Source organism: Euleptes europaea, chromosome 18 (assembly GCF_029931775.1).
Source record: "Euleptes europaea isolate rEulEur1 chromosome 18, rEulEur1.hap1, whole genome shotgun sequence".
Classification (NCBI taxonomy): Eukaryota; Metazoa; Chordata; class Lepidosauria; order Squamata; family Sphaerodactylidae; genus Euleptes; species Euleptes europaea.
Window position 1 is genome coordinate 10,423,465 of NC_079329.1, and position 14,432 is coordinate 10,437,896.

The following is a 14,432-nucleotide window of genomic DNA, read 5'->3' on the forward strand; positions in this document are numbered from 1 at the left end:
TGAGGTAGGTGGGGCTGAAAGAGCTCTAAGAGAACTGTGACTAGCTGGCTTCATGGGTAGGAGTGAGGAAACCAAGCCGGTTCTCCAGATTAGAGTCTGCCGCTCATGTGGAGGAGTGGGGAATCAAACCCGGTTCTCCAGATTACAGTCCACCGCTCTCAACCACTACACCACGCTGGCTCAATGTATATGAAGGAACAATAGCCATTCCTGACTCCCACTGAGAAGTGGCAACCCTACACAACGCCCTTCCTGCCTGCCATCCCTTCTTGGCCCTAGAGCCTCATTTGTCTCCACATTCTCCGCTATGGCCACAGCAACAACACTAAAACAAGAAACAACTTGGGGGGGGGGGCGGCAGCTTCCGAACTATGCCCTGCTTCTCATTTCCTCCCCTCCCTACACTGCAGCCCCTGATCTGCTGCCCTTCCCGCCAGGGTGGGCCAGGCAAATTCCTGAGCAAAGTGACCTGGCGGCGCAAGGATCAGCCTCTGCGGGAGAATTCGGACAGCGACACTGACCAGTCGGAGAACTCGGCTAAGGACACTGTATCAACTTGACCCCCTTCCCCCCCCCCAGCCCCACTGTATTCACAAAGCATAATAAAGACATGGCTTAAACCCCACTCCTCTATTTCCCCCGCCCCGCAAGCCCTAGATAGCTGGGCATGGAGAAAGATTATGCATCTCCCACCAATTAACAGTGCAATCTTGAGGACTCCCAGCCAATGACCCAGCAGAAGAGAGCCAAATGGAAATGGGGCCGGGCACAGAAGAAGGAGGGTTGGTTTTTATATGCCGACTTTCTCTACCACTTAAGGAAGGATCAAACCGGCTTACAGTCAGCCTCCCTTCCCCTCCCCACAACAGACACCCTGTGAGGTAGGTGGGGCTGAGAGACTGTGACTAGCCCAAGGTCACCCAGCCGGCTTCATGCAAAGGAGTGGGGAAAGCAACCCGGTTCTCCAGATCAGAGTACGCCGCTCCACTCTTAACCACTACACCACGCTAGCGTCAGCGCCAAGGCAGGCCCTGGGCCACTCCCACCGCCGGTGGAGCAGAAAGGGGGCTGCAGGAGCTGGGGCCAGCACAAGGCCATAGATCGCGGCCAACAGGACCTCCAACGGCACCTCTAAGCACTCCTGCCTGCTCTCCGTGACCCTAGTGAGAACCACTGGGGGGATGCATCGGGTGCCTCAGCCCATCCCAGTACTGCCCACCTTGGGACACAGCATCCCTCCACTCGTGGTGAATCCCCAGCCGTTCCCTCTTGATCGCTGGCAGAGCGATGGGCTGTGCCGGCTGTGGGCTTTGTGCCCTGGGGGCCTGGGAGCCAGCTTCAAGTCCCCCACTCCTCCGAGGACCCCTACAGCTGCAGCACCCAGGGCTAGGGTTGCCAACCTCCAGTTCACCTGGAGAAAAATGGCCGCTTTGCCTATCGGGCTCTATGGCATTGAAGTCCCTCCCCAAACCCCACCCTCCTCAGGCTCCGCCCCCAAAATCTCCAGGTACTTCCCAATCCGAAGCTGGCAACCCTACCCAGGGCAGACCCAGGACGCTCCTCTGCCACTCCTCTGCCAGCCGCCGCCACCCTCTGCTGCGGCCCCACCTGAGGATGCGGAGCCTGCCCTCCGCGACGGCTCGTTCACAGCTACCAGCTCTGGGTGCCCCATAGTGCCCAAATCCAAAAGACAACCATCCCGGTCCTCACAGGGTCAGCCAGTGAAGATGCTCTATGGCTCCAGGAGAGAACATAAGGGGAGGGACCTCAATGCCAGAGTCCAGTGGCCAAAGCAGCCATTTTTTCCAGGGGAACTGATCTCTGTCGGCTGGAGATCAATTGTAATAGCAGGAGATCTCCAGCTAGTACCTGGAGGTTGGCAACCCTAGATACAGCTAGAACAGTGGTTCCCAAGCTTTTTTTGACCAGGGACCACTAGGACTTTTTTGTTTGGTGCAGGGACCCCAAGGTTCAAAATAAAAATTCTGAGAATTTGAAAATAAACTTTAATCATAACTGTTAAACATTATATTTTTATAATAGAGAACTTTTAATTGAAAATATTAATTTATTATGGGTTTATAACTTTGTTTCGCGGACCTTAATTTAGTTCTCGCGGACCCCTGGGGGTCCATGGACCCCTGGTTGGGAACCAGTGAGCTAGAATGTGATTCCATCTATCCTTAAATAAAGAGTGAATTAGACACACAATGGCAATGTTAGGGTTCCCAGGTCCCTTTTCGCCACTGGCAGGTGGTTTTTGGGGTGGAGCCTGAGGAGGGTGGGGTTTTGGAGGGGAGGGACTTAAATGCCATAGAGTCTAATTGCCAAAGCGGCCATTTTCTCCAGGTGAACTGATCTCTATCGGCTGGAGATCAGTCGTAATAGCAGGAGATCTCCTGCTGCCACCTGGAAGTTGAAAGGAAAAACACACCTATACTGTAATGTTGCAGCTGGTAAGAAAAAAACAGCAAAGAGCTCTATATATTTCAAATGCAAAATCTACATTAAACTAATAAATATACATGTTACTAACAGTGTGACAAGTGCATCCAACCACCCAAAGTGTAACAAAGATAAACAATACAAACATAGAAAGACATTTCTAAATATACATCAAATTGGTTTATACATTCTTCTTTGCACATGGCATACAAGTGGTTGTATGCACTTGTCACACTGTTAGTAACATGTATATTTATTAGTTTAATATAGATTTTGCATTTGAAATATATAGAGCTCTTTGCTGTTTTTTTTCTTACTAGCCTCCTGGAAGTTGGCAACCCTAGGCAATGTAAATGTCCAAAGCAAGTAAGTGACATTAGCAGGCATGACTGGACTAGGTGTGATATGCAGGGGGGTGGTAGGCGTGGAGGAATCAGCATTGGTAATGAGACAGGAAGCCCAGATCTCTATTAAATCCCGGAGGATGCATTGTATCGAGCTTCATTATTAGTTGTCATTCAGCAGCCTCTCTTTCTAAGCTTCCTTTGAAATCCTCCGATTGGTTAATAGGAGAAGAGATCGAGCCTATAAATGGCAGCCTCCCTTCGGGCTTCAGTTCCTATAAGTGGGGCTTCTCTAGCCTCGGTCCTCCGAGAGCTCTATGAGCCAGCTCCCCTCCAGGGATCAGAGAGGGGCGAGGAAGTAGGCCTCTCGCGCTTGAAGTCGGCTTCTTCTCTATGGTTGGGCTGAACCAACATCGGAAAGTAGGGGTGGGGAGGTGTTTTCCGGAAATGGGGTGGAGTGCAAGCGACAGAAATAGCTGGACATGTGGGACTGAGTGGGGGGAGGTTTCCATTCTCTAAGCTTCTGATATATATATTTTTAAAAAGGAGCCCTCCCTCCTGGTATTCCTTCTGTGGTACAGCCCAATCGAGCAGGGAGCGGTGAACCAGAAGGGCTTTTAAAGGGACAGCCTGCAACTCCCCCCTTTTCCAACCTGATAAAGAGCGGCTGAAGGTTGCAGAGGGTGGTGCATTAAGGGGGGGGGGGAGAGCCCGGGGCTGCTGGGAGGAAAGGGCAGGGTCCCGCGTGTCCCTGGAGCAAGAGGGGCTGGAAAGCAGGACTCCTGGGTCCCCTGGGAAGGGGGTATTTGCAGAGGGAGGGGAGGGGGCCATTGCATTGCATTGCATTGCATTGCATTGCATTGCATTGCATTGCATTGCACAGCATTGCACAGTCTTAAAGCTTGCATTTGGGCTCCGGGGCTGGGCAGGGCTTGCAGGACGGCTCGGGTCGCCGCGCAGCCGCCGAGATGCAGCAAGAGAATATCTTCCTCTTCGTCCCCAACCTTATCGGTATGTAATGGGATGGGGAACACTTGGCTGGGGGGGGGGGCCGCGGGGGGGGGAAGCGTGCTTGCGCAGCCTTTAAGCAGGGGCTCTCTAAGGCTTCCGCCGTAAAGGAAGCCAAGCACGCCCAGGTTGCGTTTGGAGGGATTGACTCCCGAGTAGACCTGGGCAGAGCCTTTTAAGTGCGTTTTCTGGGGGGCATTTATGCATGGGAGGTTTGGCCTTGGATTTGCCGTTCTCTAGATGCGCCTTTTCCCCATCCGGATTTTCAGAACTCAACAATAAGCCCCCATGCAGAGTTCTGAGAATTCACTGAAGAAGTGATCTGTGGCTCCCGAAAGCTCCTACCCTACCAGAAAATATGTTTGTTAGTCTTGAAGGTGCTACTGGACTCTGGCCCTTTTCTGCTTCTGAGAATTTAGGTGGGGAAAACGTGCCTCTAGACAGCAGCAAATCCAAGGCCAAACCTCCCATGCGTCAATGGCCTAGGGCTGCCTCGTTGCTGGGCAGGTGTTCATGTGTTGCATCTGAAATGGAGAACTGGATCCCGGCGAGCAGAGCAGCCTGTTGCCTTCGCGCCTCGCTTGCCGGCTTCCTCAGTCTGACCTGGTCCCCTGCCCACCGCTGCTGCCTTTCTAAGTGGGGATGCTGCAGCTGAGCAGACCGGTCTCCCGGCCTCCTGGGCTAGGTGGGGCTTTGGCCTGAACCAGAGGAGTCCCTTTTTGCGGCCTGTGGCTCGCTCGTCCCTCGTCCGCCTCGCCTTCCAACCCAGTCAGGCATTTCTGGACTGGCTGCTGCCTTCCGAGGTGGTCATGCGGAGGCCGAAGGAGGCAGCAATGGCAGGGATGCTCCATTCGTGCCAGGCTGGCAAACGGCCCATCTCGCTTCGATGAGCTGGCCTGGCCGTGCCCACCTTTGCTGTAGCTTCAGATGCCACCAGGGAAGGGAGGGAAGAGGCAAGGGGAACAAAATCCCAGCAGTCTGTTCACACAGTGGCTAAACAGGTGCCCCAGGGAAGCCCACAAACAGGACGACTGCAGCAGCACCATCCTGCCTGTGTTCCAAAGCACCTAAGATAACAGGCATGCTTCTCTGATACCAGAGAGAATAGGTCTTCATCATGACTAGTTTCCATTTTGATAAGTAGCCACGGATAGCCCCATCCTCCATAAGAACATAAGGAAAGCTCTGCCGGATCAGACCATGTCCAGCAGTCTGTTCACACAGTGGCCAACTAGGCGCCTCTAGGAAGTCCACAAACAAGATGACTGCAGCAGCGTTCTCCTGCCTGTGTTCCACTGCACCTAATATAATAGGTCCTGGAGAGACTAGACATGCATCGTGACTAGTATCTATTTTTACTAGTAGCCGTGGATAGCCCTCTTCTCCATGAACATGCCCAATCCCCTCTTAAAGCCTTCCAAGTTGGCAACCATCACCACATCCTGGGGCAGGGAGTTCCACAATTGAACCATGCCCCCTCCCCCCATGATCAGGCCTGAGTTCCACAGCACCTAATATAATAGGCAATATAATAGGTAATATAGTAGAATTTTATGATTCTATGACCGTCCTAGACTGGTTCTCAAACCTTTTTTGCTCCATTCCCCCCTTTCACCATTGTTCAGAATATATTTCCCCCCTTCCCAATATAGTCTGTCTCAAAAGGTGCATTCCAAATAATATGCACTTTGCTGAATAGTGGTCCCAATTCCCCCCCCGGAACCCTAAAATACCCCCCAGGGGGGATTCCCCCCTTGTTGAGAACCCCTGACCTAAAGGACTGTCTGGGGGCAACCCTGGTTGGTGAGCACGTTTCCCCTTTTCTCCAGCACCGTATGCCGAAGGTAGAATGACAGGCCACAGTTTTAGTTCAGAGGGCAGTCTTATTGGTCTGCAGCAAAAGAGCTAGCTAGCTTCAAGTCCAGTAGACCTACGAGACCAAGAGGATTTTCAGGCTATACGGTAAGCCTTTAGAGAGTTAAAGCTCCCTTCTCCAGATACCTGACGAAGCGTCTGGCAAAGCTATCCTTGATTCTCAAAAGGCTTATACCCTGAAAATCTTGTTGGGGTCTCAGGCGCTACTGGAGACTTTGAATTCTGTGTGTTTCGTGGCTCAAAAAGAAGAAGGTGTGGCTTTGGGAGAAGCGAGGGATCTGCTAAGAACTGGGAGAGGGCTGGAATTTGGGATGCAAGGTTCAAGACCAACATCAAAAGGGGGGAACTTAACCCTAAAAACCATCAGAATTAAGTACCGAAAGGTCAAGAAAAAAATAAATATCCAAGGCCTAAAATAGAGGAAGAAGTTTTGCAGTTATATATTATTTGTTATCCTGCAAACCCAATGCATGTATAGTCATGAAGAATTTTAGAAATTTTTGCATATATTTTGTAGTCTGGAATGGTGATTGTTTAGACCACTGAGGGAGGCTGTATAGCCGAAACGCGTATGGTCAGAGCCTAATTGTGTGAATTTATGTCTAATTGTGTTACATCAGAATGTTTATTTGGTAGGTTTTTGCAGGGCCTTATATATGAGTTACTAGATTTTAGCCTGTAATAAATACGTACATATTTTATTCGGACATAACTTTTAGATTGTATAACTTTTGGCCTTGGATGTTTATTTTTTCTTGACCTCTGGGCACTTAATTCTGTTAAAAGTTCATGGACACCATCTTTCCCCCTTCTCCTTTGCAGGTTACGCCCGCATTATCTTTGCGTTCATTGCTTTCTATTTTATGCCAACGTCCCACCTGACGGCGTCTTTCTTCTACCTACTTAGCGGTTTCCTTGACGCCTTTGATGGCCACGCAGCACGGATCCTTAACCAAGGTAGGCAAGTCTGTGCTCCAGCCTGTCGTGTGGCAGGTGGCAACTTCTTCCTGGGATATGGATGGAATGGGTTTGCTGTCATCGGGCAGCCCAATTTTTCTTGCATTTATTTTAAGAACTGGCAGGGTGTGTTGGTTGACGCGTGTGAGCCACGGGATCCGTGGCTGTGAATTCTGCTGTGAACTCGCTTGGGTGGCTCCAGGGAAGCGAATTATCCCTTCGTCATCCTCCTTCCCCTTTCAAACTTGTGACATGGTGATGATGATGCTGGGCTCTTACCTCTGCTGAGGATTGAAGAAGAAGAGCTGGTTTTTATATGCTGATTTTCTCTACTTTTTAAGGAGAATCAAACCGGCTTACAATCTCCTTCCCAGCGTGGTGTAGTGGTTAAGAGCGGTGGTTTCGATCTGGAGAACCAGGTTTGATTCCCCACTCCTCCGCATGAGTGGCGGAGGCTAATCTGGTGAACTGGGTTGGTTTCCCCACTCCTCCACACGAAGCCAGCTGGGTGACCTTGGGCTAGTCACAGCTCTGTTAGAGCTCTCTCAGCCCCACCTACCTCACAGGGTGTCTGTTGTGGGGAGGGGGAGGGAAGGTGATTGTAAGATGGTTTGATTCTCCCTTAAGTGGTAGAGAAAATCGGCATATAAAAACGAACTCTTCTTCCTTCCTCTCCCCAACACAGACGCCTTGTGAGGGAGATGGGGCTGAGAGAGTTATGGGAGAACTGTGACTGGGCCAAGGTCACCCAGCAGGCTTCTTGTGGGGAATCCAACCCGGTTCACCAGATTGGCATCTGCCGCTCTTAACCACTACACCTCTCTGGCTCTTTTCCTGAGCACATAGGAAGTTCACCTCTGGGCCTTCTCTTCATATATCAAGATTCAGCTGAATAAATTTGCACACTTAATTCATGTTAATCTTATATTAATTTGACTTAAAAAATACTGTTCAGGCATTATTCCTGGGCTTGGGAATGGGTATTCTGTACTTCTTGTGCTGCCTACAGCGCCATTTCTAGGCTTTCTCTTTCTAATGCTTAGTTTCTAGATCTCATTATTTAGGAGGTGCAGTCAAAAGCCTGCAGGGGGTCAGTTCAATCTCTGCCCTCCCCAGCACCTTTTCTTTCCTAACGTTTTCCTCACAGGCACCCGCTTTGGCGCCATGCTGGACATGTTGACGGACCGCTGTGCCACCATGTGTCTGCTGGTGAACCTGGCCATGCTGTACCCTGAATCTGCCCTCTGGTTTCAACTCAGCATGAGCCTCGACGTGGCCTCCCATTGGCTCCACCTCCACAGGTATCAAAGGAGGGAGGAGGAGGAAGAGAAGAACGTTGGGGAGATCATTTCCTTGCTGCTGGGGCTCTCCCTGGTTTGACAAGCCAACTCTTGGCGGCTTAACCCTGAGAACTCCTGGCCTTCAGGATTTGCTTGCAATTGTGAATTCATTCCGATATGCAGAAAAAGCACATGGTACAATCTTTCTTGGGCTTCACCATTTCAAGGCAGCTTGGGGAACTGCATTTTTTAAAACACTGTTGAACATTAAGAATGCAGAAACAGAGCTATGAATCAAATCACCTCTGGTTCAAATCCCACATCTGTCAAAGGGGTCTTAGGTGAGTGGCTTACGATGCATTCCAAAAAGAGTTAGGTTGGAGTAAGTCTCCTTAGGAATACACTGTTAGCATCATAGAGTTGGAAGGGGCCATATATATAGGCCATCTAGTAGAACCCCCTGCTCTATGTAGGATCAGCCTATCTGCAATATGGGAGAGTAATACTGCTTTGCCTTACATGGTTGTTGTGAGGGTTCCAACATCATGTATGTGCTTTTGAAGTGCTATATAAATGCTGAGAAGAAGGGTTATTTTGTTATCTAGAAAACAAATCAGGGAGAAACCTAGGTGGACACCTTTTTTTATACAAGTTGCCCAATTTGTTTTTCTTAGTAAAATTATTTGATTTTTTTTTTAAGCATTCACAGTCCCGATGGGGCAGCTCTGCAGAGGGCTTGTTGAGGAGCAGGTTGACAAGGGGAATTTAGTGGGGAAGATCATAGGAAGGAGAGAGATCCAGCCTGTGGAAGTGGAAAGGGTTTCGTATGAGGCTGTCATTCGAAAGGGCTGAGAGTTCTGAATTCCGGCTTTAACTCCTGCTTCTGCTTCTTCCAGCACGGTGGTGAAAGGTGGGGAGAGTCACAAGAGCATTGATTTATCGGGGAACCCGATCCTCCGGATATATTACAGTTCCCGGGTGAGTGAGTACTACTTGAACGCTTCCTGCCTTCTCTCCCCTGTCCTGCGACACATCTCCAGTTTCTCATGAACACATGAAGCTGCCTTATACTGAATCAGACCCTCGGTCCATCAAAGTCAGCGTCTGATTCAGTATAAGGCAGCTTCATGTGTGTTCATGTACTGAAAGGTGTTTTTCTACCTGACTGATCTAGTTTCCAGCTGGAATAGGCCTTCTCTCTGTGTCTGTGGTCTCTCTGTTGTAGAAATTTTAGGCGATGACTCCCTTTCTATTGAAGGCTTTGGCGCACATGTTCGTTTTGTTTTGTTTGGATTGTTTCTGTCCCACGTTGCTGAATAAATCATCCGAAATTGGTTTCAGCGCTAAAGTAGAAACCCTAAAAATACAAAAACATTATTACGCATACAATAAAGCCGCACAAGTTATAAGCCAACAGTAATTAAAAAGAAAATCACCTTATGAAAAAGTTTGACAAGCTCCAATCAGAATTTTAAAAAGAGTTGCAATAAAAAAGATCAGCATTTGGGGGTGGGGGAGTCGGTGCAATTAATAACTTGCACTGTACTGGAAGTCTTCCAAAAAGATCACATCGTTGATAACTTCAAAAACACATGAAGCTGCCTTATACTGAATCAGACCTTGGTCCATCAAAGTCAGCATTGTCTGCTCAGACCGGCAGCGGCTCTCCAGGGTCTCAGCCAGAGGTCTTTCCTGTCACCTGTTTGCCTAGTCCCTTTAGCTGGAGATGCCAGGGATTGAACCTGGGACCTTCTGCATGCCAAGCAGATGCTCAACCGCTGAGCCACAGCCTCTCCCCAGAAGGGGACTCGCAATATCAAGATGTTGCATTACCTGTGGGTGACTGCCAAGGACGGTTGCCTTGGGTCACTGCTTGCTTGGCTTCTGATAAGGTTGGCTCAGAAAGCACAGCGCCACCTACAGGCCTTGGGCAGGGGAGAGCATGGCTGGGAATGCTTCGAACCACATCATTCTTTCTAGTGGGTGTGTAAGCACACACATGGAATATCAACCCCACTCGCTTCCTTTTTGCTTCTTTTTTCTTGGCCTGACGAACTCTTTTTCCTCCTTCCTTCAGCCCGTCCTCTTCATTATGTGTGCTGGCAACGAGCTCTTCTACTGTATGCTGTATTTGCTGTGCTTCGGGGAAGGACCAGAAAGTGAGTATACGGAGCTGGAGACAGCACGCTCGCGGGGGTTGGGGGAATGGGCTGGACCAGCAAGGCGGGCAAAGGGTAGGAATCACCTGCCTCTCTTCTTTGTTTCCTCTGCGCCTTCCAGTCCTGCCGGGACCCGTGGGCCTCTACCGCCTGGTACTGTGGGTCTCCACCCCCATCGCTCTCGCCAAGAGTCTCATCAGCCTCGTCCACTTGATCTGTGCCTCGTGCAATATGGCGGCTTTGGACGCCGCCGAGCGCTCCAAGAGGAAGTAGCCTTGCAAAGGCGATGGTTACAGGGGAAGGAGCGCCACTCCCCGTCCTCAGGCTTCCACTGGGACCAGCGGCCAATCCTCCCCATGACAGGATGGGGGTTCGACTCAGATCAGCCACTCCGGTTGTGCCGCAGTTCTTGCTTGGCACAACGCCACCTCCCACCCACCCACCCCTATAAAAAACAAACTCCTCATGCTCCTCCCTCCCCGCAATAAGTCTTTGTGGCTGTGTGAGACTGCTGGGACAGATCCTGTTCTCCTGGTTGCTTCTTTCGTGTACACAACGTTTTATCCTCGCTAGATAATCGGCCGATGGGAAGGACTTTGCCTCCGTTGCGGGCTGGTGGGGAGAGATTTGGTCCACCATTTTGTGCGCAGCTAAACGGATGGCCATCTTGGGCCTTGTGGTTTTGTTCTTTGCACACCGCTGGCGTGTCTCCACTGATGGAACGGAGTTCCCTTGTGAGAGTAGCCCTGTTAAATCCTGGCCTAGTTGTCTGTGTTCCAGAAATATATGGAAGTGTGACCCTTTAAGGAGGAAGTCATATCTTCCCTTACTTGTGGCCTCCTCAGTAGGTCCCATATCTCATGGCGAATACCCTGGGGTTATTTGTGGCGGTTCAGTTTAACCGTTGGGCATCCATTTTTAAGGAGTGGCCTAGGTGGGGCTCTCTCACAATATTTTCCGCATTGCTTAAATGGTTTCTGCAAAAACGCTTGACAAAGAGGGGCTGTGTGGAAGCAGCTACTGGGGATTCTGTTCCCAGTCCACATTTCTTCCTGCAATGCTTTGCCTTCAGGGTGTCTGTTAGAGTCCGTTGTCTGCCACCCTTGGCCATGCTTGCCGCACAGCTGAGGGATTCTCTGACGGGGTGGAGAAGGAACCGTTCTGCTATCGCATCGCCGAGTCTGATTCTAATGGCTTCACAGCCCTTCCCTTCATGCACAATTGCAGGCTGACCAGGATTGAAACCTGCTGATCCCCACCCCCACCCCGCTTCCTCATAATCATGTGTTTACACTTTCTAGGACTCTGCTGTGAGATAAAGGGTGACTATTGTTGGCAGCCGTCTTGTTTACTGTAATTTCCCCCTTCTTTATTCATGTGACGCTTTGCCTGCCCTGAAACTTCCTGGGACCAGATGTGACTCCCCTTCCTGTTTGTTTTCCGTGGGACCCTGGGTTAGTGGTGCCCGCGAATGATAGGCAACGCCCAGGAGCTTTTGGGGGCAGGGCAGCATGTTACCTGACCCTGCCGTTTCACTTCTGGCTGCATAAGCGGTAGCGATGTCACATGTCACAAGCGATGACACTTCCCATTATCTGACCCACAGTTTTGCTCCCACAATTTCTCCTGCTGCTTCCCTGGGCAGGGGGCTAAAGCAGGAGACCAGGTTCCCTGACTGGGTCCACAGCAGCTTCCAGAGATGGGAGTGACTCTAGGTTTGAACTCGTAGGATCCTTTCCTCTTTCCCCGATCATTTAGGCAGTAGTTTAAGTTGCCATATTGCTTCACAGGCCTATTTCCCTGAGCTTTCTTTTACCAGTGATGGCTAGGTTTACGGTGACATGATGGCCATCTTGGATCTACCTATGCCTTTTAAATGCCGTCTTTCTCTTCACCCTGCAGAAGTTAATTCTTCTTATTGGCCATAGGAGTACTTGTCAGATAGTGGGAGAGAAGAACGGGCAGCGTGGGAGCAGAATTGGGCAGCCATGTTGGAAGAGGCAGGTTTAGAGGCGTTTTGGCAGCCATACTGAAGGAATCTTCGTTGTATATTGAGCCAAATGAGCTATATTTGCCACATACTCACCTCAGTTTGTGGGGTGGGGACACACCCATCTAGCTGGGTTATTTATTCTTCCTTGCTTCCCTTCAACGTCCCACGCCGTCTCCTTCAGGAAGGTATTTTTTTCCAGTGTTACCTTGCAATACCTTCACAACGTCACTGCCACAACCTCAAATTGTATGTAATTTGTATGTGTTTTTATATTTAAAAGAAGACTTTGCGCAGTAAGAGGCATCTCTCTTTCAAGAGAGAGAGTTGCTAAAAATAAAACCTGTGTGATCATCTGTGTACATCGGGATTTGGTTGTCTTTCAAAAGGTTTGGAAGAATGGCCAGGATATGGGTAGGAGCTGAAAACATGATTTAACTACAAACTAGAATTTATCAGAGAAGACAATGGTGGTTTCCACATTGGTTCTGCGATTGTCTATACGGCTGCCTAATATGGCTTCCACAGGGCAGGTTTCCTTGCTCCAGTCCCTCTGCAGTGACTGTCCTCCTTCCTCTGGGATACTGGGTTTTTTCCAAATGGGCAACTGAATATTCTTATGTCAACATAACATTACAATTGCACATATCGTGTTTTCTGAGTTCACAGCTTTCATTTTTTAAAAAGTCTCTAGTCCCTTTCATCGCTGAGATGCCTTTCTCATATCTTTGCAACGAAAAAGTCTTACTTAAAAATATATATGAAAGCTTGAGAATTTAGAGATGCTGGTGCACATTGTTATAGTGGTGTATCAATATAATGGTAACTGCTGATTTTTTTTTTAAAAAGCCTTCCTGGTGGCAAGGGAAGAAATAGCTAACATGGGCACAGAATCATGAAAAATGGCTGCTGTGTGGGCAGGGAAATCCAAACTTTGCCACCCACACAGCAGCCATCCAGGCTTACTGCAATGTTTTGCACTACTTGGCCGCAACGTAGGTTGGAGAGAAGCCAGGGAAACGCTGGGAGGGGCGCAAATGCATTGTGGTGCTGCAGGAAAAGCGGTGTGTGTGTGTGTGGGGAAACCCTGCTTCCCAACAACATCAAACCCTGGCCAAATAACCCAGGAGGAAATGGCCGATATCATCAAGCCCTAAGTGCTTGGCACCTGGATTCTAAACCATGGATACTCTGGGTAGCCTGCGGCAAGTAACTTTTTCTGATGATGAGAGCTAGTGTGGTATAGTGGTTAAGAGCAGTGGTTTGGAGTGGTGGACTCTGATCTGGAGAGCCGGTTTTGATTCCCCACCCCTCCACACAAGCGGTGGACGCTAATCTGGTGAACTGGATTTGTTTCCCCACTCGTACACATGAAGCCAAGCTGGGTGACCTTGGGCTAGTCACACTCTCAGCCCTACCTACCTCACAGGGTGTCTGTTGTGGGGAAGGGAAGGTGATTGTAAGCCAGTTTGATTCTTCCATAAGTAGTAGAGAAAGTCGGCATATAAAAACCAACTCTTCTTCTTACACGTTCAATTTCATGTAACTAAATTGGGAGGCTTCTACCTTTTTGGCCTAGCTCACACAAACAGCGGCTAAAGGCAGGGAATTTTTCCTGGATTGAAGGTAAAGGTATGGGGTGACGTCGCGTCATGACATTTACTAGGCAAACTATATTTATGGGATGGTTTGCCATTGCCTTCCCCAGTCGTCTACACTTTCCCCCCAGCAAGCTGGGTAAACATTTAAGCAACCTCAGAAGGATGGAAGGCTGAGTCAACCTTGAGTGTCTCAAAGAATTTCATTTGGTGGGTACACAAGAGAGGGCCTTTTCAGTGGCAGCCCCATGATTATGGAGCAGTCTCCCCAGGGAGATGTGCCTGGCCCCCTCCCTTTTGGTCTTTAGGAGGCAGCCAAAAACAGTTTTATTAGGGCTGTATTTGATTAAAGGAGTCCTAAACTGTGATTTTAAAATTTTGGTTTATGTATTTTTATGTACTTTAGTTTATGTATTCTATTTATATTTTAAGCCACTTTGAGCTCCTTAAGGAAGAAAGGTGGCTAATAAATGTTGTCAATTAAATAAGCTGGGAGTTCTAAGAAAAGGAAAACAAAATTTAGTGCGGATGAACTCTGGCAAGACCCCCACACACACACTCTCTCCCGTTTCCTGGAAAAACAAACAAGCATGAATTTTCATGCATCTGAGTTTATTTACTCGATTCATGCATTCATACAAAAATCTGTAGCAGTTTATAATTTGATCATGTCCCTTCTCCCACTCCCACCCACCATTTCTTTATACAAACTGGTATTAGGACTCGTAATATTTGGCGAGCCCTCCGAAAAATAACAGAATTGTAAATAGCACAGA

General features: G+C 49.1%; 1 protein-coding gene across 1 annotated transcript; it reads left to right on the forward strand.

The window, feature by feature from the left end:
- Positions 1-3,707: 3,707 nt before the first annotated feature.
- CDIPT (CDP-diacylglycerol--inositol 3-phosphatidyltransferase) lies at positions 3,708-10,341 on the forward strand. The gene is made up of 6 exons (XM_056863111.1): positions 3,708-3,800; positions 6,495-6,629; positions 7,777-7,930; positions 8,806-8,887; positions 9,987-10,068; positions 10,190-10,341. The coding sequence occupies exons 1-6, from the start codon at positions 3,758-3,760 to the stop codon at positions 10,339-10,341; spliced, it is 648 nt and encodes a 215-aa protein (XP_056719089.1). The 5' UTR covers positions 3,708-3,757.
- The last annotated feature ends 4,091 nt before the right edge of the window (positions 10,342-14,432 follow it).